The 27858-nt window shown below is 44.2% G+C and overlaps 1 protein-coding gene across 5 annotated transcripts in view; it reads right to left on the bottom strand.

Moving 5' to 3' along the window:
- Positions 1-27858, bottom strand: part of AUTS2 (activator of transcription and developmental regulator AUTS2) — a 1097126-nt gene that overhangs the window by 812869 nt on the left and 256399 nt on the right. For all 5 annotated transcript variants that reach the window (XM_033111212.1, XM_033111210.1, XM_033111211.1 and 2 more), the window contains exon 2: positions 11843-12055. In XM_033111212.1, the coding sequence (XP_032967103.1) occupies positions 11843-12055 (213 nt within the window). The remainder of the gene's footprint in view (positions 1-11842; positions 12056-27858) is intronic.

Raw genomic sequence — 27858 nt, 5'->3', positions numbered from 1 at the left:
TGGAACACCCTCCCTACTCACCTGATCTGGCCCCCAATGACTTCTTTCTTTACCAGAAGATAAAGGAAATATTGAAAGGCAGATATTTTGATGACATTCAGGACATTAGGTGTAATATGATGACAGCTCTGATGGCCATTCCAGAAAAAGAGTTCCAACATTGCTTTGAAGGGTGGACTAGGTGCTGGGGTTGGTGCATAGCTTCCCAAGGGGAGTACTTGGAAGGTGACCGTAGTGCTATTCAGCAGTGAGGTGTGTAGCGCTTTTTCTAGGATGAGTTCGTGGACTTAATTGTCTGACCGCGTATGACCACTGAAGGTCATTCCTGGCAAAGGAAAGAGCATGAGTGCAGGCACGGCCACATGAGGAAGCACAGGGCTTGTGCCAGGAATAGCAGCCACGATCAGGTGCTTAGGAGAGTAGGGAAGAGCAGAGACAGCTGGAAACATATGTGGGAGGGAGCAAACCTGGTAGGACCTAAATCTAAGGGGCTTCAACTTTATTTAGTTGGCTATGGAGGATCCCAGAAATTTTTTTAACTAGAGAGTACAACATGAGTGAAACAATGTTGAACTAAGAATCCAGGTAAGAAAAAATTTATATTCCTTAAACATTGATAAGATGTTGAGTAAAAACGGCCAGCATGGGCGAGAGAGCAAGGGACCAGGTGACAAAGGCATTTTGTAACTTGAAGAGTTAATCTAAGTGGTTTCCTGGCTGGGTGGAGAAGCAAGCAGGAAACACTGGATGAAGGAGAGAAGTGGGAAGACAGTGAGAGTCAAAGTGCTAAAGGTTAGCCTGAAGGCAGGCTCAAAAGTAGAAAGGGAAGGGGAAAGATGCAGTCAGGTTTGAAGAGGAGGCAGAGAATGGCAAGGCCAGAAACAGCAGGGAAACTTTGTTAACTCCACACCCTTCCCTTTCAGTATTCTGGTATGTCAACTTGTCTCCTCCCTCTACCTGAGAACCAAGGAAGCAGTCAGGATGCCCTCCCTCAGTGATTCCAATATATCCCCTTCACACACAGCTCCACAATCAAACCCTTCGGGGCCTCTCCTGATCCACCCCACTGCCATACTCATTTGAGAAATACAGATTTCGAGTTTTCAAATGGGGAGGTGGGTGATAATTATACAAGTGGGTTCCTTAAGTTTCAGAAAGTACCATTCAACCTCCCAGCAATGAGTACGGGCCCATTACCTAGCTTTGTGTATCACCTGAGACGCAGTGGCACTTCCCATCATCCTCGTTATTTCTTAGGGGTAGTATTTTTTAATCAAAAGTCATTTTTAATAGCATTATTCATGCAGTGTGATAATTTCATTAGCAACTGTTCAGTAGATCATTTTGCACTCATCTCCAGGGGAACAGGATTTCTGGTCTCAAAGCAATGCATTAAAAAGGAATGCTACCTACTGTTGACACACCTCAGGCAACTGTTACATCTTAAGTGTAGGTTTTGCTACTTGAACAAAAATTCTGAGAGTTTTTATTCTGTTAAGTTTTAGAAAGAAAAATATTTCCTTTTGAATTTGCGGAATCCAAACAAGAAATTCAAGTATAATATTTTATTAAATTGAAGCTTTCTTTTAACGAAGAAAACAGATAATGGTCTTCAGCCCCACCTATATACACACAATATTTTCAGATTTCATTCACGCCTACCCCCCAATAATGCCAACGAATAACCCCCATTTTTGTAATGTGGAGGATTCATAAAACTTACAAACATTAAGAGCTCAACACCGTTGTGGTGTTTAAGAGAAAGAAATAAGTAGAACCTAAACGAAAAAGTAATGAAAATCCAGTTACCAAGTGTATAAAAAAAACTGTGTTATTTGAGGGAGCTGGTTAAAGAGAGAATACACCACAATTATTCTAGTAAACTCCTACTACAAAAGCAGCCATTTTGAAAACATTATTTCTGTAACATAATATCTATAGCATTTAGGAGAAACACTTCATTTTTGTCAATAAATTTTGGAAAAGATCTCAATTAGTAAATACACTGAATGAGAATATGGTCCTGTTATTCATAAAACTGTTTTCACACGAGATGTGGTTCAAAATTTTTAAGATTTGTTACAAGATTTACAAACAACATAGTAATATTCCCTTTTCTCAAAATAAAAACAAGTACAATTCAGCTTATTTAAAAGTACGACTATTGCCGCATCTGTACTGGAGTCACTTAAGGAACGTGGTGCCACACGCAGACCCCACCCGAGGAACTCTGGCTCCGTGAGTCAGAGGGGATTCTTGGGAATCTGCACAGTCCCAAAAGGCCCAGATTTGAGAAACATTTTTCTGTACGTTCAGAAAAAGGATATGGGGTCAAAAAAAAAATGTTTCCCTGGTGATTCTCGCCTTGATCTCCTCAGCCTTCTCTCCTATCTAGACTCTGGAGCTAACTGCTTTTCAGTCTAGTTTTATAGCTAATCTCAGCCACTCACAACCATCACTGGCAGGTAGAACGTGCACAGCCTTGTACTACACGATTTCAAGATGTATGACACAAGTGCTTCCTAAGCAAACGCAGGTGCAAACAGTGATCACAGAATGACCCGCTCCAACAGCGTCGCCGTAGGCAGCCACCCGGGAGAAGTGCAGCTTCTGCAGAGCTGTGATCAATGAATGCAGGTAAAGTGTTTCCACAGGCCACACGGCAGAGCTCATCAGGCCTCCACTGAGACACCAGGTGGGCCCTTGACAGGACCTGCCTGCGTCTGTATGTGGTTTCCGCTTCTGTATGTGTGTCTGTGACAGTGTGAGGGCACACACCCAGGTGTGAAAACACGCAAAGCTCCTGTGAGAACCTTGTTCTGTTTGCTTGGTATAAAATCGTCAATGCTTGTATCTACAGGCAATGCTCCAGAACTCATTGGGAATGCCGAAATTGGTTCTTTTAGACATCATTAGGGCCCAGCAGTAGCTCAAGTGCATTAAAGCAGCTGGGTTCCTGTGGCAAAGCAGATCTAATGGGACTGAGGGTTAAGTACAGAAAAGGTGTGTCATCAGGGTCCCCTCAGCCCGAGCCTCTGGGACTCTTTAAAAGCAAATATCGGTCCTACTCAAACAAAGCATATAAATCAGTATAATTTCGTCTCAGATATTATTCACTGAAATGTTCAAGGGAAAGCTAAAGGGATGCAGTCATACTATATCTATCTTCATATTTAATTAAAAAGAGAGCTAACAGCACTTCCAAGAGAGGTCATTCCTTGCTCAGCACAAGATTTCTCTATGCAAAGCTATTTTGAGAATGGGCAATAAAACAATTCAACATATAAACACTTACGAAAGCTACCATTTCAGAAATGCTACTGATGCTTTAGCTAACCATTCTGAAGATGAGGTACAAATGACAACCCCACAGCTTGAGGCAGCCATAAAAGAATCTAGAACACTGTCCAAGTCCAATCAAATCCACCATCTTCCTCTTCCCTCAGAGTGACCAGAAGCCCCAACTGCCTTCAACAGACTGTGCAACAGAAAAAGGTTTAGAGGAAGAAAAGTTATATGCAAGAACTGAAAATAATCTCTCCAAGTCCAAGAGATAAGATAATCATTGTCTCCTGCGTAGTAACTGTATGAATAGAGGAAAGAAGACGACGATATCCTGCAAAACGAATGGAGACTACAAGATGATAGCAGATTTAAAAGAACCCCACACAGCTGAACACCTTTAAAGAGAACCACACAAAGGTGAGCTGTGGGTAGATGGCTTGGTGTCCAGCCCAGTGAGTGTACAGTGGCTCTCTGAGCAGGAAGGGACATTCAGCCCTACCTATCTGTGTGCACACATGGAATCTGCCAACTCACCTTCGGCTTTCCCTCCCAAGAAAAACAATGACACATTGGCCATCAAGACAGCCAACAGTTGTCACGTGACACGTACCGCACAGAGCTGCCTGTGCCTGCCTTAAAGCCCATCCACAATTTCATTTTCAATTAGCAGCTCCTCGAAAGGCAGTCACGAATGCAGTTGCTAAAGAGCATTCAGATGTCACCGAAAGATTGCAACCCAAACTGGAAATAGCACATTATGAGTCGCCTGTCACTACCACCAACTCCCACGGGAACGGCGCCACACGTGGCTGTCACAGCCATCTGCTCAGCCCCCACCGACACCACTGCAAGCCACAGCCACCCACCCACTCGTTACCTGTCATACGCAGACTGGGGGTGGGCCTGCTGTGAGCGGGCATCGGAATGCAGAACACAGGCAGGCTCATCTCCTGTTCTGCAGCGAAGACCTGGCCCTGTGCAGGTAACACTGCACCATCAGAAGAGGGGAAAGTGCAAAATGGACACAGAAATGCAGTCTTTAATACAGAAAGGGAGCTGCGTCTGCCCTCATCTACTATCAAAGGTGTAGTGGCTACATTTTGTAAAGGGAAAAACATGCTCCGTCACCCTTTGGTCACGAGGATTGCAAGAATTTATGGCAGGTGGAGTCAAGAATGATTTCTGTCACTCTGTCCTTCTTCCTCCTCTAACAATATATGGGATTTAAATGGCCCTTAATAATACGGTTCTGCACACACATACATATCACAATTCTTACCTCAGAATTTAGTGACTGTCACTGTCTTATGAAACCATTTCTATCAGTCTCAGGTTCACGCGAGCTCAGTTACCTCTCATTCTTTTAATTGTGATCGCCTTTCCAATTCAGCCTATTTTATCTCTGTAGGTTTTATTTTATGAGGTGACAGTCAATGTGCTATGTCCTTTTTTAGTTAACTTTTATGAAATTTTAATTAAAAACTATATGCATCACTTGGGATGAACTTTATTACCGGGCACATCACTGCAAACATCTGTCTCACTGCCGTCGAGTAATGTTCATGCTCACACTTACCAACATTCGGCGCCGACAGAATACATCCCACACATCGGCATAAGGCATCAGGAGACACACAATCCTAATTCTAGAACTCAAAAAATAAGTTATCACTGCTTCCAGATGCCCAAGTTAAAACAAAAACACCCTTCATGTAATTTATTATATTAGTCCCAGGTTTTGCAGTACCAAACAAATACCTCCACTACAATACAAAACAATATAATTCTGAACAGAGACGAGCCTGGACAGAGGTTTCCTCAATAACCAGATGTTAAAAACTGGCATCTTATCCTCATTTCAAGTCAATTAAGATACCAAGAGCGATTTTAAGCCAATATTCCCACCCCCCAATATTTCTCTATGTGTTTTTATTCTTATTTCTGTAGTTTGGACAAAGGGGAAAAAGTAGTATGCAACTTAAATTCCTAAGAAGGAAAGGTAAAGAATTTTATTTAACATCTCAGTTTGTAATTTTCACGTGACTACACAATTTTTGAAAAAAACGAATGAATTCCCAATTAACACATTAAACTTGAAATCTGAAGTATGAAGTAAAAATGATTTAACTGCAGCTCACATTTCTTGATACTAGCTCAAGGTACCTTCAGTCAGTTACCTGTGATAACAAATGTGTTTAGAAAAGAACACAGAGCAAAGTTCCTAAGTCTTATTATTACTGAAGTCTAATGCCCAATTATAGTACATCAGTGTTTCAAATGCTCTGCTTTCCAGACACCTGTAGGCTCTAGAGTGAAGCTGGATAAATACCTGTGATTTCAGCCTGGATTCCCACCCCAAACTAATTAGCAGTTCTTCAGAAATGTGACTTGAACTAGACCTGTTTAATCAAAGTTTTCCATTATAAATCCTCCTTTGCAAATGAATTTCTACCAATAACAAATGTCACAGAGAAGTCCTCAATCTGAGCCAGTCCCACTGACAAAGGTTCAGCCTCTAGTAGTCAGGGCTCTTGATGGGAAAGCATGTGGGAGGCCCTGCCCCCCCAGGGTGACCGCAGGCACAGCCGGTGGCGTAGTCACCTCAGCCTTTCTGTGCCAACACAACCGTGGCTCTAGCTAAGGCCATGCCAAGCAGATGTACTGCCAGGCACAGCTCTAACAATAGCTCTAACTAAAGACTTGGCACTGGATCACTCCCTCTTCTCCCTACAAATCAGTGCCCATTTTTGGTATCTACAGTTTATAATTTTGTACACAGTTTTGTCATCTTTAGTGTCAGCTTCAAATCCTCAACAGTTTGATTCCATCACACTAGATGTTCAGACAGAAAAGCAATTTCCACTCCTCACAAGCAATATCTACCCAGTCCAACTTGTATAAAGATGTTTTTAAACCACATAAAGGCATTCCCACATGCGGGCCTTTAAAGGAGGGCGACAGGAGCCCCCCTCACTTCCACAGTTGGATGGTGAAGTAGAGAATGGGGACCAAGTAAGAGAAAACCGAAGACCGGTCTGTGCATAGCTCCTGAGAGAATAAAAGCAAATTCTGTCTTCTAGTTCTCCTGGAAGAAAGGTTTAAGGTGTCAGGAAAGTGGGAAAATAAATTTGTGTGGTCAGCTGGGAGGCAGAGGAACTGACAGACGCTTACCAGAGCCGAAGCTCATGCTCTGAAAAAGGCAAGGAACACAGAACCTGCCTGCCCCACACACTTAAGTCCCAGCCTTGAAAATCCAGAGGCAGCTGATGGGTGATCCTGTTGCCACGGGGACTATCCATTGCACCTAAACTCAGGGTCCAGCAAGGGAGAAACCACCTTACCTCCCATGGTTCTGCTGCCCCCAGTCAACCTCCAGGGTTACCCCAAATGCCTTTCCATCTAGTCTCAGTCCTGACCCATGAGCCCTGCCTAAAGGCCCACGATTGCACTGATTTTTGAGGAAAAGAGGCGAACCCTTTTCCACACTAATTAAAAGGTGATACAGGAACCAACCCCACTGCTTTCCAAATCACAGAGTCCTCGGACTGCCAGAGTGTACTTATTGGCCAGTGAGGTCTGCTTGGTCTTCCTAGAAGGGAAGGGAGGCCAACAAGAGTAATCCCTGGTCGTTTCCAGATGAGGCAGAGCAGGATGGCAACACTTGGACTACAGTAGGCCCAAGCACAGCACAACAAGGGCAAACCCCTCCTCTGCTGTAACAAGAATATCCACGAGAGTTCTGTTTGTGTTTTTAAACAAAAAAAGTCTGGTCAGTCAGCTGGGGAACATGAAGACGTAACTCGGTGAGCAGAATTAGTCTGAAGTTACATAGGCAGCAGTCTTCTCATGAGACCCTGCTCACCCCCGTTAACTCTTAGGTTTAGGCAGGGAGTGAGGGGCTTAAGCGACAGTAAGAACAAAACTTCCAAGGGTTTGAAAACCGGCCCCAATTCACAGAAACTAGATGGAGAGCAAGGAGTGCTGAGGACCCACCTTTAGAGATGGAGGCAAAGAGAACAAGGTGCCTTCCTGGGATCTGTTCTTGAAGGAAACAGATGCTTCGGTTTAGGCTGCTGAGGCGCACAGAACAATACCCTTCAACCACCCAGCCCTCGGAGTGGTGAGTGGAGACACGTGCTGAAGGCAGACAGCTACCAGGCAGCTGCCACGGGTCCTTACGGGCCGGCTCAGCCTCCTGAGTCCAGCCATGCAGGACACTGACCCCAGGGTGTCGCTGTGCCGGATTCCTCACAGGTGAGGGGCCACTCAAACGTGGCTGTTAAAGACGCATCCTATTCTCTGTTAGAAGAGTTCACCAGCTGACTGACCTAAAACTTCCTCCTAATTCACTTAAGCCTATGTCCTCTGGTTCCATCCATACTAGAGAGAAAGGACAGACTAATGGACTAAATGGAGATTTAGAAATATCTATTCAGAATCAGATCTGAGAGTTCTCTGAACTCTCATCAACTTCTCCTCATTGCGTCCCTATTCTAAAAACTGTTTTGTTCTCTCAGTGTTTTAAACGATAAAATACTGAATTTTTAAAGCATCCCCTATAGTCTAGAAGTTAAGACATACTGAAAAAAACAAAACGCCCTAGGAAGAATTCAGTTTCCCCAAATGCCTCTCAGGAAGTCATAATTTGGCTGAAAGGTTTGACAACGCAGCCCTTCATTGTGTTCTCAGGGATTTCATTGTGACTTAGCCTCCCAATTAGAGAATCAAGGTCCTTATAGAGAGGACATGTGCAGCCACCATTTTGATTTTCCCACTCCCAAGTCTACGTAGGAAAAGAAAAACCACCATGTCCTTATTAGTAAACACTCAAACTTTTTAATATAATGGCCAGCCAAGTGCTCACAAAATGAGCAAATAGTCCGTAGAGGACAAATCTAAGTCGGGGAAGGGGAGAGGGTTTTAGAAAGACATGCACTCTTTGTGTAATATTTAATTTGTTCCTTTCTTCATTATTTTCAACCCCTTTGGAAATTAAGGAGTGTGCAAATTTGCCATATAAAAAATGGAACCACTTTACAAGACAGTTGCCAGCTCAGCATCTTCTAAAGCAGTATGTATTTATACTTAAAAACATAATCCAACAAATAATTTCCATTGGGTGGTTAAGTGCCAGTTAAAAGCTTTCTTTTAACAGCATGGAAAAACATCATGAGAACTGAGGTTTTCTAATCAGGCAAGAGTAGGAAAAAGCGGTTTAGTTTCAGAACTACACATCTCTTATGAAACTGTTTAATTGTACTCTCACAGTAAAAAGATTAGGTGCCTCCAACAGATTCTCAGGAAAAAAAAAAATCCTATTATTTCCTCTCCACTAAGGAGTAACATCTTCCCATAATTACAGGAAAGCTGTGCATTAAGTTGCCTGCTCAGGAAGTACCATTCCCTAATAAAATGCAAAACTAATCCAGCCTCCCCAAGCCAAAATTAGACTAAATTCTCAGCTTGCACTGCCCTCTCTCATCTCTAGTTCTTGTGATTATACCCCCCCCCCATAAGAGGGAGGCACTACACAGAATCCATTAATTTAGAAATTCTCCTCAAGGCCCCTGTCGTCTCAAGGTCCCCTCCCAGCTAAGACCTTGAGAATCAGTTACCTTACCTGGTAAGATGCAAAGACAGGGAAAAAATTAATGGCAATGCATACAGGTATCTACCATGATAGGAAAGCCATCGGAAATACCCTTAGCACACGTTTTAGACCGTCTACTGTGGCCATTCAACACTCACATGTCACCTTTTACCAACAATCACACGACAGATGGCACTTGTCTCCGCTGACGCACAAATAGCCACGCCTCTCCCTCCCACTAGGAATGCACCTCACTGCTCTCCTGGAAATGCCTTAACACAGCCAATCGGTTAGACTGCAAACCTACCTTCAGACCTAGTACGACTTTCCTTTTATAGACCACAACAACACTACACAATCTGTGTTCTTCATTAATGTAAAGAACCATGGCTCTCACAGAAAGGGGCCTCAGAAACCTTCTAGTTCGAACCTCTCACTTTGCAGGTGGCAGCAGCAGCAACTTGTTCAGTGTTTCATTGTGGCAAGGGTGATTCTAGGACTATTGTAAATGAAAAGTATTAGAGCTTTATCTCAATTATAACTTCTGCTTCCCTTGCTATCAGAAAAATAACACTTGATTTAGATAGTATATTTTGGCATCAACATTGAAGATAAGGAAACACCACTTGTTTTTAATTAAAACCCTTACACAGGCCAAAGATTCTTTCTTTCCTTCTCCATGATTCATAAAGAGTGAATTGATAAAATTGCTTTTCAAATATTTCACGTAAAACAAGAATAGCTTTGATTTCAAATGCTAGTAGTACCAGAAGGCTGCTACTCAAATTTGTGACATACCGTCCTAGCCTTCTTTTATGATCGTAAACTTTATTCACCAGAGAACAAAGTAGAAAGAAGAATTTAGAGGACAGAGAACAGCAAAGTCAGATCAGGCCTGGGAGTAAGAGTCAAGGGTGAAGAACGTCGGCTTAGTGCAGGCTCAGAACTAAATGGGTTTCTTGCCTGAGAGGGTGAGAAGCGTGCTCCCACCCCGCTGGGAGGCTGGGGGAAAGGTGGTGGTTACACTACAGCCTCTCTCCACCGGGAGTGATTGCTTTCCTTTGCAGTGTCACACACAGAGCATGAGGTGGGGCTCACAATCACCACAGGAACACCACCCTTTATGGAACCTAGCCCTGCCCCCCTCACCCTACTCTGTTTGGAAAAAAAAAAAAAATTTAATACAAAAATAAACCTTCAAATGTGATTGCTTTCAAACTTTCCGGCTCTTTCACTGCTCTCTAAACTTGGTTATTTTATCCTGTTTCTTCTTATGCCTTCATATGCCATTTCTATGACCAACATCATTCCCTCTGACCAAACTACTCACACAGTTTCTAGAATTACTTGTAGATCCCCTACCTCCTATGACCTGCAGTTCTCTTTCTCTTCACGCCCCATCCTTATCTCAACCAAAATTGGCAAAACATACAGGGGTTAACACAGCGAGCCAGAGAAATCTGGGCCTAAACCCTGGCTCTGTCCCTCACTGCTTCGTGACCTGACACAAGTCACTTTCTCTCTCTGAGCCCCAGTTTCCCCATCTGTAAAGTAACCATATTACCTACTAGCCGGAGTTGTGAGAATTACAGATTCTATTACACAAACTCCCCCACTGAATGACCGCAACATGGTATGCATTAGAGACATATTAATAATTGCTATTATAACACCAATCTGCCATTTCATTTTAGGACACATATGTAGCTTGAGAAAAACTGCCCAGAGTGTCGTATCTTGGGACATGTCCCTGAGATCCTTCTGAGCCCATGATGAAGTACATCCCGCTAGATGTCTCCTCAGAAGTGTATCCTTTAGTACCCACCAGGCTGAACTCGGACCAAAACTGTCCACTAGGTCGTATTGAGGCTTTTGGTCCTTCCAATCTTCTAACTGAAAATCATCACCCAAACTATACTCCCGGTGCTTTACAAGAATGATTTCCACACTGGCCTGTCCATTATCAAATAGGAAATTTCTAAGACGACATAAATCTGTGCCTTACTCCCTAGAGAGTCTGGTTTGTGAGACCCTAGAGAGGGGCCAGGCAGGTGTGGTCATAAGTCCTGTTACGGTGCTAACGATCTGCAAGCTTGTGGACACCCTGCTTCCTATGATCCCACCTTTCCCCACTGCAGAAAAAGATCTGCAAGCCAGAAATTCCCTGTTCAGCTTCTAATTAGAACACCTGCTCTGGGACCCGCTTCCTTCAAATAAGAGTCAGCCCCACCCAGTGGTCCCACCAAAAAACAAACAGAACACACCCAGGACACAGGTAAGTCAGCAGCTACTAAAGCTTCCGGATTTATGCAGAAAAACTGCTACAAGCAGCTTCATTTCTCATTATGAATCTGTCTCCTGTGAGGATTTCCACAGGCAGAGAGGCTCCCAAATGCCAGGAGCTGTATTTTCTTGTGGATTACTGAAACCGAATTATTAGCAGACCAGCAAGCCCCACTGCCAGACTTTCATACAATCAGCGGATCACAAAGACAGTCTCGAGTCAGGGCTTCTGGGCAGTCGCCAAGGAGCCAGCCGGGGCCACTTCACTCCTTCACCAGCACTGTGCACGGGCCACGGTACCTGAGGTCCCCGGAAGGTACAAGTCTTACGCGAGGCGCTGCTCACAGGCGGCTCTGCCTGCCCAGCACCGCAGAGCCTTTCAACACAAGGCATGCACAGAGCAAACCTGCCTGTTCCGTTCATCCAATTAGGCGATGGCTCCCCTACCAGCCAGTCTACCTGACTATGACCAAGACCTCGGCAGCCTGCCCTGAAGGCGGCAGCAACAACACCGAGCTCTGCTACTCGGGCACAGCTGATGGAAAGGGCCCCAGGCGGCAGTTTCGGGGCCCAGTGAGACACCGGCTTGGCCTCGCAAGCACCGAGCTCTGGAGGACATGTTCACCTGTCAGGAGAAGCACAGAGGGCAAGCCCCGGGGCAGAGGGCAGCCCGGGCTTCCTCACCTGTCGGAGTCCCTTGGGCATCTTCTTTCGCTTGCCCAGGTGCTGGCACAGGTTGCGGTCATTCTCCCGGTCTGAGCTGCAGTGGTGCGCGTGGCTGAGCCGGCTCTTCTTGGAGTGGAAGGACAAGCCATTGGTCAGCGCTTCTCGCTTCTTCTTGCTCAGAGGAGTCTGACGTTTCTCCACACGCTCCTGAGGCTTAAGTGCCACATCTTTCTGTAGAAAAGAAGAGAATGGAAGGGAAGTGGTGGTTACATAGCCATCTAGGGTCACACTCAAAATACAGGCTAACTGGGGTTACTAAAAGGGAGCGGGGAAGGGCAGGGAAGTGGGATACGAGAAATAAAACATGGCTCTCAATTTTTCTGACTGCCACCACAAATATATCCCTTCGACTCCTGTTGGGCAAAAAAATCAACTAAACACATCTGTCCATTGAAAGTGATTTCACTGCTGCCTAGGGCAGTGGCTTTCCATCTGATTCTGGGCAGGGCCCAGCACACAATGTTCCCCAGGGAGGCTCGATGCATTCACTTCTTAATGTGGTACATCAATTATGTTTCGAAAAAGGAGTATTAAGTGCATGCATGATCCAAAAAATGCAGCACAGGACTGAAAATACCAGGGCCAGGTGGATGTGAGCCAGCAAGAAACTGTTCAATGCACACAGTTAAAACGTTTCCTTAATGCATTATATTTTTTAACCACAAGTTCTTCTGCACATCCTTAATTCCCAGCCTCTCTGCAAAATGTAACAATATTATCACCAACATCAAAAGCAACTTTTCATTTATTCCTGCATGTGGCTGAGGGTGGGGAAAGCGTAGAAGAACGTGATGGGTATACAGGCAAGCACGTCAGGCCACAACCTAGTGGAGCTGTATGCCTGCGGGCAGCTCAGGACAGACTGACGCCCCCCAAGACCCAGGTTCGAGCCCTGACACTGACATTGTTCATTACGAGATTTGGCATGAGTCACTGCAACTCTGAGCTACGTGCAAAGTCGGTTCAGGTATGACCTGTTTCCAGGCAGTACACATTAAGCACTAAAATTAAAAGGAGCTGGCACTCAATCCTTTATAAATGAGTAGATATGACCCTCCTTACACTGAAAATGCTCCTTCAGGGAGACTCACCCCTGCATAATTTCTCAGTGTCAGTGGTCCTAAATGCACATTTACAAATAATACAAAACCAGAACAAGAATTTCCCTTCACCCATTTCTCCTTCTCAAAGTACCATTCCTTCACTGCCAGTGTCCTTGAGGCAGTTACCTGTCCTCCTGCTCCCATCCCAATACTCCCTACCTGACAGGCACAGCGCTCTTTGATGCCTCTCCCCAAAGCAGCCCGAGCCATTAGTTTGGGGTCTGGGGCCTTCGTGTCTGCTTTGCCTTGGCCTCAAAAGCCCTCCTTCCACAACTCTTTTTCTAGCTGAAGGACTCTGTGCAGCACAACCTGCTGGGGAAGACGTTTCCATAAAGCAAAAGCGATGTCCTCAGGCCTTCACTCATTCGACAAATATTTTCTGCACACCCAGGATATACCAAGTACACACTTAGCATTGTGCTACAGTGCTAAGAAAACAACTGTGTGTGGTCGGGGTGGGTGGGATCCCCCACTCGTGGAGCTTAGAATTTAGGGGACAAATACCAATCAAATCACACAAATACACAATTGCAAACTGAACTGACTGCTCTAAAGGAAAGGCAAAGGATGCTAAAATGGGGGAAATGGTCTGGTCCAGAGGAAGGGGTTGTCGTTGAAAAGATGATGCCATTTCACCTCGATTTAAAGTCTGAGCAGAGAAAACAGCTTGTGCAAAGGACCAGAGGCATCTGGTAGCACGATCCCTAGAAAGAATGAGGGCAGGAACTAAGTACCATTCATCTCAGTAACCCCGAAGCTTCACACACAGAGTCAGGCAAATAACAGGTGTGAGATATCTATATCTCTGTATCTATATCTCTATCTATAGCTCTACAGAGAGAGATAATAAATAAATAAGACAACTACTTAAAGTACCCAAACCTACCAACCACAGTCGTGATCAGATAATATCCCAAGCCGCCTCTAACACAGCATGCAGCAAGCTACACAAGCTCATGGCAGCAGGAAACCAAGATGCCTAGCAGGTACTGCTGGCACACGAGAAGGATCACAGCCAACAGCAAGAAGCCACAGAAACAGAGAAAGGTCTTGTCCTCAGAGCAAAAGATATCAAAGACCACAGCCTGATGGGCAAACATGTGTCTCGGGCCTAACGTCCAGCTGCTATCCCACAGACGATTTTCCCTCTGCCGTTGCAGAGGCAGCTCTCCTGAGGCAACGAGGGTGTGGTGAGAAGTGTCCGGGGGGCAAACTGAGATCACAGCAAGTACACATGGCCAATGACTCCAGTCTCAGACCTGTGTCCCCTGTGCCCACCACACGCTACACGTCCCCCATTCCTTTGAGCAGTGCCCACTCCCAGTCAGCCAGGTCAGACGTCTGCTCGGCTCAGACCAATCAGTGCTCAGCCCCACGTGGAATCAGGAGAGCCAGCTGGTGTGAAGACACTCAGGTGTAACGGCAACGCGCGCCAAAGCAGCCAGGTGACTTCCAGCGAGGGGGGCTCCTGTAGAACGTGATTAAACTGCACCACCTCTAAAGATAATACACAAACTCCCCACAAGGTAAAAAACTCCTTTCTTTGTCACACCACCCACCCACTGCCCACATCATATGCACGCACAGTATGGGATTAATAAACAAATGATATTTAGTAACGTACGGGCTGTGCTTTTAAAAAATGATGCCCTTCTCTTTGGAGACCAAATCTTTCACACTGACGGTGCTCCAAGTATATTGAAAATTATGTGCAATTCCATACAAATGTGAATTAATATTTATGAGAGTATGGTATAATTTCTTCCAAATCCACTTTATTTTCCTGTAGCATATTAATCAGGGCAGCCGCACTGCACTGCACAATAGTGGCACAGAGCAAACGGACCCCATGCCGCGACAGGGACTTGTAAGAGACCTGCCAAAGTCTGACGGCGGCACTACAATCATCTGAGCTCCAATTCACATGGAGGTTTTCAACTCGGGGGGCGCATGGGGGCCGGAGAGGATCAGTGTGTGTAGAGGTGGTGACTGAAGGAGTGAAGAAGAAATGAATAGTGATTTAAATGTTTTTTTTATTGTGTAATGATCATATGTTCAAAGACTAGAGATTACCTTTACTCTTTCAAGGTATAGTTTTATGTATAAATTACTCACAGACCCTTCAGTACAATTCCTGAATCAACCAGGCCACTGATCGTTCATTTGCTGTATAAACATTTACTGACTTCTTACTATGTATAAAGAAAAATATTCATGTAACTTTTCGTTGACTGTCTTGGGGGGAAGGACAAAAAGTGCCCACTGTAAGCAATGAGAAATGAAGACAGATCATAAACTCCTCACCTACAGTATTCTAAAGCGCTGTGCACAGGATTACATGCCTGGGTACATGTGTAGCTATCCACCCACCAACCCACCACCAGCAAACTATTAGCAACTAATTTAAGAACTTCCTTAAGGAAACATGGGGAGTCTATGAAATACTGCTATAACACGGCGAGGGGGAATGTCCGGTTTCTAAAATAGCTTTTTAGGATCAGTGATTGATGACTTTCAAAGGCCTGTTAATTCACTCGTCTATCATGATCGAGGCGAGTGATTCTCTGAGGAAGTTAAGGTCCACCAGCATTATCTGCAGTGCTTTCTGAAAGAGACCTGTACCCCATACAAGGCAAGAGAAGCATTTATCAAACAAGCACTGGGAGGGAGAGGGAGGAGGGCAGAGGATCAGAAAGAGATCTGGAAAAATGCTTTAACGCATTTATTTGACAATCACAGGAGAAGCAAGATGGCCAGCAAGAAAGCCAGCCAGCCAACAACACAAGGCTGGCTGTGAGGTAAAAAGATTTAGACATATTTGCTGGCAATAGAGGGGTAAGTACACAAGCCACACACAACAGATGGGAATAGGTTTTGTGAACAGTTGAAATTATGTGATTTTTAGGTCACTGGTGATGGAAGTCAGGGTCACAGCAGCACGTATGCTGAGAGGCTCAAAGACAGACGAACCAAAGCAATTTCCTTCAACACCCAGCTTTCTTCAAAATAGGTGATCTTGCTCTCAACTTTCCCTTTTCCCAAATTACAATCTTCCTCCAAAGGTTTCCTCTTCCATTCCTGAATTTCAAAATGAGATGGTTCAGTGCTGTGCAAACTAGGGGAGAGTAACAAACTGCAGAGGAAAGCCTGCGTGGGCTGCAGGGTTCCATTTGCTCATTTCAGATGAAGCCAGAGGCAACAGAAGATGAGGGCACAGTTTGTCTGCCTTGCATAAAACACACTGCAGAAAGAGAGTCTCCATCTGATTTTCCAACCTAGCTAATCTGAGGGCAGCACATCACTTCCAAAGCACCTGTGGTATGTGTGCACGTATGTGCCCATGTGTACGAATACTGTGAAAGAGGGGTGCAATTTAAACAAATCTTTTCTGTTAGTTTTTTGATCTTAGGGACTTGCAAAGAAAATAACAAAGAAGAAGGGGGTGGGGGGAGTGCTTTCCCTGTCACCATCAAAAGACACTAACAGCTGTATGCTGTCATTCTAGTCTGTCAAGCCCCCTGTTCGTTTATTAAATTGCATTTGTAATTGTTCTAGAATGGTTCTACAAACACTGATTCCATCACTTCTCTTAAGTGCAAAAGAAGTGAAAGGGTTTACAGTGAAAGTAAGAAGTGAAAAATTAGCAAAAAATAGAACATACAACTCTTTTAAAATTTAATTCTAGATTTTTTTCACATTTGTCCCCACCTTGTACTTCTGAATAAATGAGCTTACAAAGAGGCTTTCAGGACCTAAACATTTTAGTAAGTAAAGAAGACATTTACAAGCAAAATAACCAATGTGACATTCAAAAGATAATCCCTCATGTTCACATCCTTTAAAAACAAAAATTAAAACACCTTCTATGTGCCAGACATGTTGGCATAAAGATGGACACACAGAGCAGAGTCCAGGCACAGACCTACTTACATATGAACAACTGGTTTTCAGCAAAAGTACAAAAGCAATTCTGTGGAGAAATAATAATCTTCCTAACTAGTGTTAACGGAACAAGTAGATATCCACATGCAGAAAATTAATTTTACCCATAACTCAATCTAATTAGAAACATTAACTCAAAATATGTCAGAAACCTAAATGTAAAACCTAAAACTATGAAACTTGTAGAAGAGAACAGGAGAAAACTTTTGTAACCTTGGTTTAGGCAAAGATTTCTTAGCTATAATACCAAAAATACAATCCGTAAAAGAACAAATTGATAAACTACACTTTATCAAAAATTAAAACTTCTGCTCTTCAAAGGACACTGTTAAGAAAATGAAGAAAGAAACTACAGAACTGAAAAAAAAAATTGTAAAGTGTATATCTATCTGGTCAAAGTTCTGTATCTACAATATGTATATTTTTTAATTCTCAAAACTATATAAAATTGTTTTAAATGAGCAAAGGATTTGAACAGACATTTAACTAAAAAAGAAATATGGATGGCAAATAAACACATGAAAAGATGCTTACCATTAGTCGTTATTTGGGAAATGAAAATGAAAACCACAACGAGATATCACTACATACATATTAGAATGGCTACAGTGAAAGACAAGGACAGTCTCAAGTGAGGGCAAGAATGGGGAGGAACCTTCATTTGTTGGGGATGCAAAAGGGCAGAGTCACTCTGGAGAACAGTTTGGCCCCTGCTTTAACAATTCTAAGTACACCTACCATACAAATATGACCCAACCATTCTCCTGCTGCTATTTCCCCAAAGGCATAAAAAAGCACATGTCCACATAAAGACCCGCACGTGAACGCTCATGTCAGCTTTGTTTATTACAGTCTAAAACGGGGACAACCCAAATGTACACCAACAGATGAACAGATAAACTGTGATATGCCCATTCAATGGAATATTACTCAGCAATAAAATGGAATAACCAATTGAAACACTCTATACCATGAATAAATATCAATTATGCTGAGTAAAAGAAATCAGACAAAAAAGAATACATTCTGTATGATTCAATTTATATAACACTCTAGGAAACGTGAAATAATCCATAGTAAAACAGAAAGCAGATTAATGGTTCCCTGGGAGAAACAGGAAGAGGAGATTACAGACAGAGATGAGGAAACTTTGGGGTTGATGGACATATTTGTTGACGTGATTGAGGCAATGGCTTCATGGGTGTATATACATGTCAAACACATCAAATCTTACAGTTTTAATTCACGCAGTTTACTGATATGTCAATTACTCATCAACAGAGCTACTTTGAAAAATGGCAACCCTTGCCATCAGGCACAACTGGCCTATCGTCACTACCAATCACACGAGGACATTCAGAGTCCATCGAAAGGAACTCGTCTTTCAGATTCCGGAAACGAAGGTACGGCCTCGGTCTGGGAGAGCTGGCTTCAGCCTATAACGTGGGCCTGAAGTTTTCAGAGGAGACAACTCAGCTGTGAACATTAACGTCTGGTCAAGCTGAGGGGCAGTGCGCCATCTTCACGTCATTTTCAGTGACAATGGGGCATTCACACTGTGCCTTACTTTCTTCACTTCTAACAGTCAATTCTCAGTTATTCAGATGCTAACCTGTCATAAACTTTTCCTATCTTTCTTTCAAGTACCCTAGTTACTGTTTGGTCACATCTCCTCTCATGAACACTTTAATCAAAAAGCAAAGAAAACAAGTAATATTCTTCTGTTCCTAAATGTAAAAAAATGGAGGCAGCTTATTAGAATATACTTAATACCTCACACATATGAGATGAGGGAGTCCACATGGAGACAAGAAAATCACTTAGAGAGAGAAAGAGATGGAGATCAAGTACTGACAAATTCTGTATAGAAAAACATCTGTCCAAGGTGTGGGGCCATTGTCAGAGGCGAGGAGCAAAAAAAAAAAAAAAAAAAACCAGGAACACAAAAGCAGCCACTGAGAACTCAGCGCTCCTAAACTCGGTTATGGGATGAGATCACAACTCTCGGCTGCAGTGATGCTTCCGCGCTCTGTGAACTGCAAAGGGCCCCGCAACGGCCCATTCCCGTAGATAATTGAGAGCTGGCAGCTTCTAGACTCTACATGCTCAGAGTGGTTGAGTCCCTGGCAACCAGATGCCATTGCTTAAAACAGTTCAGGCTCTTAGCCCTGAAGGATTCCTAAAATTGGATTACAGTCCTTCCAGATAATCTGAGAAATACAGCATGACGGAAAGGAAACCTTAAGAAAAAAATTAACTCCTCCGTAACAGCAGCATTCTGAAAGCTGAGCACAGCATGACTGAGGCAGAAAATGTCATCAGCAAGGGCTTAGGGGCAGTAATGTACACAAAGGGTGAGTGGGAAAGGGGAAGGGACCCGCACAGCAGAGCACACAATGGAAGCCAGAAGAGAAAGCGTGCACCAGCCAATTCGCAGGCCTTTTAGAGGCCAGGAGCCTCGTTTCTTACCTGCAGAGAGGCAAGCAGAGCACACCAATTTCTATTGCTTTTCATTCACTCAAACCTAATCCAGTACGGTCACATACGCATTTCAGAGATGGGGAATTCTAATAATATCCCCTTTTAATTAGCCATGAGCCATTTTTCTTTGACTAGGCATTCCATGCAAAAGTTAATGTACTTATTACACTGTAGCAAAATAATCAGCAATTAGTTCTTCCCCATAACACTCAGGTTTAGCTCCACAGTGACGTGGCTGTGACTTCACCATTCCTGAATTGCTCGCAGAGTAAGCTAGTTTTGAACAAGTGAATTACAGAAATGAGGATGCCATGAAGGTTTCTCTCACCCGGGAGGGTGTCCCATCACGCTGTGAATCATACCACTCATGTCTCTTCCTTTCTGGGATTTCCACCCAAGAACTCTCAAACTGATCTAATTGTAGACCATCACTCATCCTGGAGAAACCATTGCTATTCCCCTACAGACAAAAGAGGGGGGCGCACAGATGCTTCAGGAGATAAACCACTTCATTAAGTCCAAGAGAAGACAAAACAATACAGGGGATTAACTGGGAAAATGTCAGAACTTGTCATTTTTTGAGGCTTGATATCAAGGCCAGATTATATATAATACCATTTCCTGGGTCCCAATACCTCCCTGTTCACACACACACACAAAAAATCAAGAGTGGTAGATACTATCATCTAGAAGTTCTAGATAAGGATCCCAATTGGCCAGTGAAAACCTCTTCATATCCAGCTTTTTGATCCAGATTAGTAATGAGGCACAGACTTTGCTTTTCCTCCCTTAAAACGTTCCCACATCTCCTCTTCCACAGGTGCCCACATACAACACCTTCATTTTAAATAACCAGTGTCCCGAGAAGTAGTCAGCGGTTAGCATACGGACGCTCTTGTGTTACTGCACGTAGTACGTGCTGAATGGTAATTCCCTGTCCGGGAAGAGACAGCTATTCCAGCTTTCATCTGGGAATGGCGGCCTTCCCTGGGCTTGCAGTACTGTGTCAGGGGAAACTAGAGAAGACGATGTATGCAACAGGAATCTAACCTATAGTATGGGTATCTGGTCCTATGTGAATCTTTACCTTACTTGAGAAGGAATAAAGTGCATCCATTCATTTCACTTGTCTATCAGAGTGAAATTAAATTAACCAGAGGAGATAAAGACTGGGGTTCTCAGCCATGGAAGAGTCCTGCATTCCCCTCTCTCATGCTATCCCGGTTCGGATGTTCATTCTTTCCCTTAATCTTCCCAAAAAAAGAGCAGGGCAAATCCTGATGTGATTTTAGAATCATACACAAGGGGCAACGAGGGAAGACCACTGACAGCTACTGGCTCTAACCCTTAAGAAGTCAAACCTGCATTAATGTGCACCAGAAAACACCTTGATGTTTGACTTCAGCTGGGGCTGGCCGTGCGATCACAGGCAGAGGTGGTGGCTGGAGTGAGGAACCACTTCCAGGAGAAGCCGGTTTAAAAACACACACACACACACACACACACACACACACACGCACACACACACGCACACGGAAGGCACATTATGTCAACTCAGCAGACAGGAAATAATTTTATGAGAGGTAATTTAATGCTTAGGACTATTCAATGACACAAAAGCAACGTCTGGCAAAATTCACATTATGCGTCTCTAAATGTAAATACAGTTTTATACAGCATATTGGGAAGGGTATATGGATGAGAGACAGTCCCTTCATGGCTCACGTTTTTTAAGTGGTTCGGGTAGGTTTCTAGAAAACTTAAATAATTATTACTTTAGTAATAATTCTATAACTTTCCCCCACTTCCTATCGCAGATAAGGGGGCATTCCTTCATTTACTGAGCAGTGAGGCAGAGAACCAACACGCACACCTGTACAAACATCTCTGAGCAGTGAGGCAGAGCACCAACACGCACATGTGTACAAACATCTCCTCTGAGCAGTGAGGCAGAGCACCAACATGCACACGTGTACAAACATCTCTGAGCAGTGAGGCAGAGAACCAACACGCACACGTGTACAAACATCTCCTCTGAGCAGTGAGGCAGAGAACCAACACGCACACGTGTACAAACATCTCTGAGCAGTGAGGCAGAGCACCAACACGCACACGTGTACAAACATCTCCTCTGAGCAGTGAGGCAGAGCACCAACACGCACACGTGTACAAACATCTCCTCTGAGCAGTGAGGCAGAGAACCAACACGCACACGTGTACAAACATCTCTGAGCAGTGAGGCAGAGAACCAACACACACACGTGTACAAACATCCCCTCTGAGCAGTGAGGCAGACAACCAACACGCACATGTGTACAAACATCTCTGAGCAGTGAGGCAGAGAACCAACACGCACACGTGTACAAACATCTCTGAGCAGTGAGGCAGAGCACCAACACGAACAACACGTGTACAAACATCTCTGAGCAGTGAGGCAGAGCACCAACACGAACAACATGTATACAAACATCTCTGAGCAGTGAGGCAGAGCACCAACACGCACATGTGTACAAACATCTCTGAGCAGTGAGGCAGAGCACCAACACGCACATGTGTACAAACATCTCTGAGCAGTGAGGCAGAGAACCAACACACACACGTGTACAAACATCTCCTCTGAGCAGTGAGGCAGAGAACCAACAAGCACACGTGTACAAACATCTCCTCTGAGCAGTGAGGCAGAGAACCAACACGCACACGTGTACAAACATCTCCTCTGAGCAGTGAGGCAGAGCACCAACACGCACACGTGTACAAACATCTCTGAGCAGTGAGGCAGAGAACCAACACGCACACGTGTACAAACATCTCCTCTCACTCCACGAATAACGGTTACATCACTCCTCGAACTAACCTGAATCACATGCTCAAGGACAGAGACCAATTTACTTCAATAGCTATAAAGTTGGGCTTCTCCATGGGATATCTCTTCAGTTCCTTCAACCTCTCTAATGTTATGATCCTGGAAAACTATTTAGCACTTAAAAAATACTCCTCAAATATAGCTTAGAGTTCACTGATTCAGTATGTATGTGTTTCTTCCAGATCATACCTACTTTCCAAACCTGTAAATATCTCTGAGATTTCTCTTACGTATAAGCATCCTTCAGGTTCTTTTATCCCAACTTGGTTTTGATTTGATAACTAGGCATGACTTACTGAAGGGTCAGATCATTTCTGAATATAAAGCAAAGACTGCTTTTTCATAACCACTAAGTATTTGTATAGCCACTTAGAGTTCAAAGTTTACAATACCTTTTTAAATCATCATCTTATCTTATTTCCTAATAACCCTATAAAGCAAGCGCCATCATTTTCATTTTCTAAATGAGGACACTGAGGCTTCGTAAACAAGTGAATTCCCAAAGTCAGACAGCAATTGGCAACATACCTGGCGCCCCAGGGCTCCAATTCTGCTCTCGTTCCCTAAGGCCAGGTCATCATAGCCTTGTTTGTAAGTGTCAGAATTATCATCTTTTGTTGAAAGAAGACTTTAAATTATAGTTTAACATTACCTCATTACAAAATCTTTCTATTCACCTCCATTTCCTCCTCCAAGCATAATCAGGGAAAGGCAATGCATTGTCTGTCAAATATCTGAACTCTTTCTGAAGGATTTAAATTGGAAATAAAAATCTAGACAAGAATAAAAGCATTGGCTTTTCTCTAAAACTGACAATCTTCACCATTTTATTTCAGGGGTGAAAAGTGGCAGACAATGACACCTTCCCGATCTGAAAAAAATAAGAAGCTATCCTAACATTCCAGACCCTGAACCCCATGTCTACATATGTGGCTCAAAAAATATTAATGAACAATGGCAGCAGCTACAAACACCCGCAGATGAAAGAAGTAGATTCCTGTTTAGTGCATACTGCACGTGTTCTCTCACCAAATGAGACGCCTAGATGGGTTTCCTGGAAAGTTTTCCAAGTTTGGGAGCATTTTCACACAGCTCCCTCCTGTGACTCTGTACAATCCCTTCTTCTCTTTCCTGTCACTCCCATCTTCTATTTCAGGTTTTATCCAGAAGGAATTTCCTTCCTTTAGAATCATATGGGTGAAAATAAAATGAACCATCCTGCAGATTTACACTGAGCACAGAAAAGTGCTTAAGATGTACCCACTGACCTGAGACAAAACCAAATAAACGCCTCAAACTATTTCTGCAATAAGAGTAAATGTGACCCTACAATTAGAGTTGAGAGAAGAAGACAGGCCTTTCCACTGGCTATGACGCTGATCTGAGAGATGAAAGGCAGTGTTCGTTTGCATTAGGGAATCACGCTAATTCTGAGGTAATTATGTCATGCAAGGTGCCCAGATTTTTACCCAGTTTCTTGAATAAACCCCAGGCTAGTCTGTATACCAAAGCTGCCTATAGGTAGATTTAGTGATGTTTAGATACTTATTGCGTCTATCAGATTTGATAATGGAATCAATCACTCCCTTTAGAAGCTCTGGGTTAATGGCAAAGTTTATTAAACTGCAGGCAGTCATTCAGAAAAGATCAATAGAGACATGATTACAGAGTAACCAGAGGATTAAACACGAGATTTATCACAAAATTAAACTGAATTAAATGTTCTCTGATAGCACTTGAAATGCTGTCAATACTTTTAACTCATAATCTATGCTTTCTGTGTTTACCTAATAGGCAGTAGCGATGTCTGATTTGAGGAAATGACTGTCATGAAAACCTGAGCCACAGAGATTTGCTGACAGAATTGAGAGTCCTTCCGAAAATGTTCTCCCATTTTCAAGAATCAGCATTTTAATTTACCTATGAGAGCTGTCCAGTTAACTCGGCGTTTTGAGTTTCTCAGTACATACCCCACTCTGCCCCTCTCTGCCACAGGCCTACACGTCCTCACAGGCGTGAATCTCGGAAACTGTCTGCAGATTACATACATTACACAATTTCCTTCTCTCTTACACAGGCATGCGGTGTGACCTTGGCCCTTGGTCCCATGGGGGAAGGGGCTGGAAAACGTCACCTGGGGGTAAGAAAATGAACGCTTCCTCATCCCGGGAGGGTTAAGTGATGCCACCACCACCAGCTTAGCAAATTACACTCGTAACCATGAAGTCGCCATCACAGCCTATGAAAGGAAACCACCGGCCAAACAAACTGGCAACAGCACACACACTCAGAATCAGGACAGGGGAGTGGATATGCCTGATGGCTGTTAGAACTGACATCAATACCGCAGTGAGAGACAAGAGCTCGGCAGGGGCCGAGTGGTAAGGGCCAGCCTGCAGTGTGAGGCTGGAGGCGGTGCATGAACGGGCCGTGGGTGAGAAATCCATGCGGCGCAAACACAGAGTGAGTCGTGAAATTACACCTTGGATGGCAACCTGTGTGAAGAAGGCTTTCTCCCCTTGTCCAGTTGCTAGCATACTGCTGTACACGTCACCCACAAACGGCACCAATCCTGCCCTGATGGCACCAGGCTCCAGTTATTTCAGTGGTAATCCAATATGGCAGCTGTTCTGTCAACAAGGGGAAGGGCTGGGGTGGAAACAAAATGCTGAAGCCAACACCACCCTGCAATTTTATCACCCCTCGTCTGCATACTGAGGTACACACAGCAACCACTCTCCTCCGCAGTTACCTAAACTTACACCACGGTTTAGGGCCATGGGAAGTCCCGAATCTCTCAATCCTTCAAGAACAAGAACGCCATCGGCCTGCTGAAGAAACAGACTCTGCGCCCCCCACCCAAAGCTGGGCTGCTCTGAAGCACAAAGAGCTGAAGCTCCTGACGTTCAGACTCCTGCACTAACAGAGACCCTATCAGTTCTTGGATTTCTCACAATAGAAACTTCATTCCAAGAAAACTACAGCACTTCACTACTGTCCACAGTCTTTATTCATTTCCCATTTCCTCCTTTGTCTCGGCTCAGTCTCATCACACAGGCAGGTGCTCTGGTGGCAGTTAGAGCCGGGTTTGAGGACTGCTGCTGCCACTCTGTGGCTCTGGGATCTTAAGCAATCCCCAGCAGCGTGTTTAAACCTCCATTTCCACTCCAGCAACACAGGAACAGAGTTGTGAGGTGTAATGGAATCTATGGAGAGGGCCCAGGATGTTTCCGAGCATAAAGTAGACAACAAAAAATGACAAGTGAGGAAGTCCTCTTCCTGACTAATACAATCATGTCTTAGCCGTTACAAAGGGAAACTGATAGTCGTCATAAGAGGTTCTATTTGGCATTGGAGGATTAAGGGGGGATCTATTCCCCATATATCCTCAAGACTGTTTACTGACTGCCTCTCAGTGCACCTAGCAAGGAATTGCATACTATATTTATAACTCCTACTTTAATTACCACAATGGCCTGTGATACCTGTTTTCTCATCTCTATAAAATGGGGGCTAATTATGGCACCTAACTTACAAAGCAACTATTAGGATTAAATAAGCTAGTATGCTTGCTGGAACATACTAGGGCTGGTTATTTCATTACTAAGAATTCGTGTGTCCAAGCTCCCGCAGCGTGCAGACAGCACCTGGACTCGACGCAGATGTGCATGGCTCCAGAGCTCAGGCCACCGTGACAGCCGGGTGCACCTGAGAGCAGAAGCCAGGTGAATACTGCCCAGGACCTCCTAGGCTGTGGTTTGGGGCTCCATCTTGCAAAGGTCTTTTTTTTTTTTTTTTTTTTTTTTTTTTTTAATAAGCACATCACTTGGTTTATTTAACCTGTGAAATAATGCAGAGAAAATGCAGTTGCTCTTTGGAATAATAACACCATAGACATTTGCATCATTTCCCCCCGAATCTGCCCTCTGTAATTTACAAGAACAAACAAGAGAAAGTTATTGAGAAAGAAGGAAAAGAAATGCATTTCTCATCATGCATGGAATGGAAAGATGGAAAACTTCAGAAAAATCTGCCCTGGGAAGAGAGCAACCCTCTGTATTCAGGATACATCCAACATTAACACCACCACGATGTAAACGACTCTTAGAGACAGGCAAAAAGAAGGCCTGAAAAGCATTTGCCACTGACGCCATCATAAATCTCTCTCAACTGCTTTACCCCTGCTGGTTTTCCAAAGGAGACATCTGTCCATTTCCAAAAAGAAAATAAATGCACACAAAATAGTTACTAGATGCAGTTCAACACGAAAAGGTTACCTACAAGGCTCCCTGCCAGAGCCTTACCTTGAAAGAAATGCATTTCTTGGACTCTGTTAGGGAATTCCTCAATGTACCATCCAAAACCTTCCTGCACGAGGCTTAATGGAGCAGGGGGAGAAGGAAAACAGGAGGAGGGGGTAAGCTCTCCTTCCCAGCTCAGCACTGACACATACAGCACCATTTGGGAGGCAACTTTACGTGCTCTTAGTAGTAGATTAATGAATGTAATTACCTAGCATTGTGGCTGTGAATGCTGCAAAAACTATAATTTATAGAGTGCTGTAAAGTTCTAATGTGTTTTTATGTCCATAAGCTGCTTAACCATAATCTAATGCATTTGTACAAGCACAGCCTAAGTGGTTCTCAGCTGAACAGTGCGCACAAGTGTCTGAACCTCGGCAGTTCCACTCGTCCGTCTTTATAACCCAGCCCCGCATGGTAAGCATCTGAGGGAAACAGCTGCTGAATTCTACAACTAATTCCAGAGACAGTGACAGGCTCGCTTCCTCTCTCACCATGAGAACAGTCTCCGGCTGACAGAGGGCTGCAGGCCCTAACTAAATGCTGGAGTGGTTCTCTACACATGTTTGGTGGTGACTTAGGTTTTTTAGCACCATTCTATTCTCCCCGCCCTCCACTCTGCCTACGCCCCCCACACCCCCACCCATAGGCTAGTGGGGAGGGGGAGGAAGGAAGGGTGTTGAGAAGAGCACAGGGGAAAAATCACCTTTCCATCTGAAAATACCCTACCTGCCTTCCAGCTTGGAAAGCGGATCACCAGGTCCAGCATTTCCTCTTTTCCTGCTATTATATTTTCAAGGAAAGGGAGGGACAGCACAACAATTCTTTGCCACCTAAAGCAAAGCATCCTTTGAGAACGCCTTAGTCGGGAGTTTGAAGCATCTCCTGATTCTATGAACAGACGCTTATAATGATGAAGATGCGGGCAGTGACGCGGCCGAGGCGGTCACGGTGGTCATGGTGGTAGCGGCTGATGGTTGCTGAGCGAATGACATGCCAGTACCACACCACCACAATCCTGTGAGCCGGTACTAGCGACAAGACAAGCCGTTCTCAGATGAAGAGACGGAGGCGGTGACTGGCAGGTGGCAAGGCAGGTGTTCTGGTCCCTTTGCACTCAGAGCCTGCACTATACTCACCCAGCCGGTTACTGACTAAGGCTCCCCTTGTCTATAACCAGGGATCGGACCAGGTTACCTGGCAGGAGCGTCGGGAGAAGGAAGCGAGTGAACACACACAGTGCTTAGGCCGTGGTGGGACCTCTGCAATGCTCAGCCCGCGTGG

Source organism: Rhinolophus ferrumequinum, chromosome 7 (assembly GCF_004115265.2).
Source record: "Rhinolophus ferrumequinum isolate MPI-CBG mRhiFer1 chromosome 7, mRhiFer1_v1.p, whole genome shotgun sequence".
NCBI lineage: Eukaryota > Metazoa > Chordata > Mammalia > Chiroptera > Rhinolophidae > Rhinolophus > Rhinolophus ferrumequinum.
The sequence above is the reverse complement of the archived record's forward strand: the minus strand, read 5'-3'. Positions and strand labels throughout refer to the sequence as shown.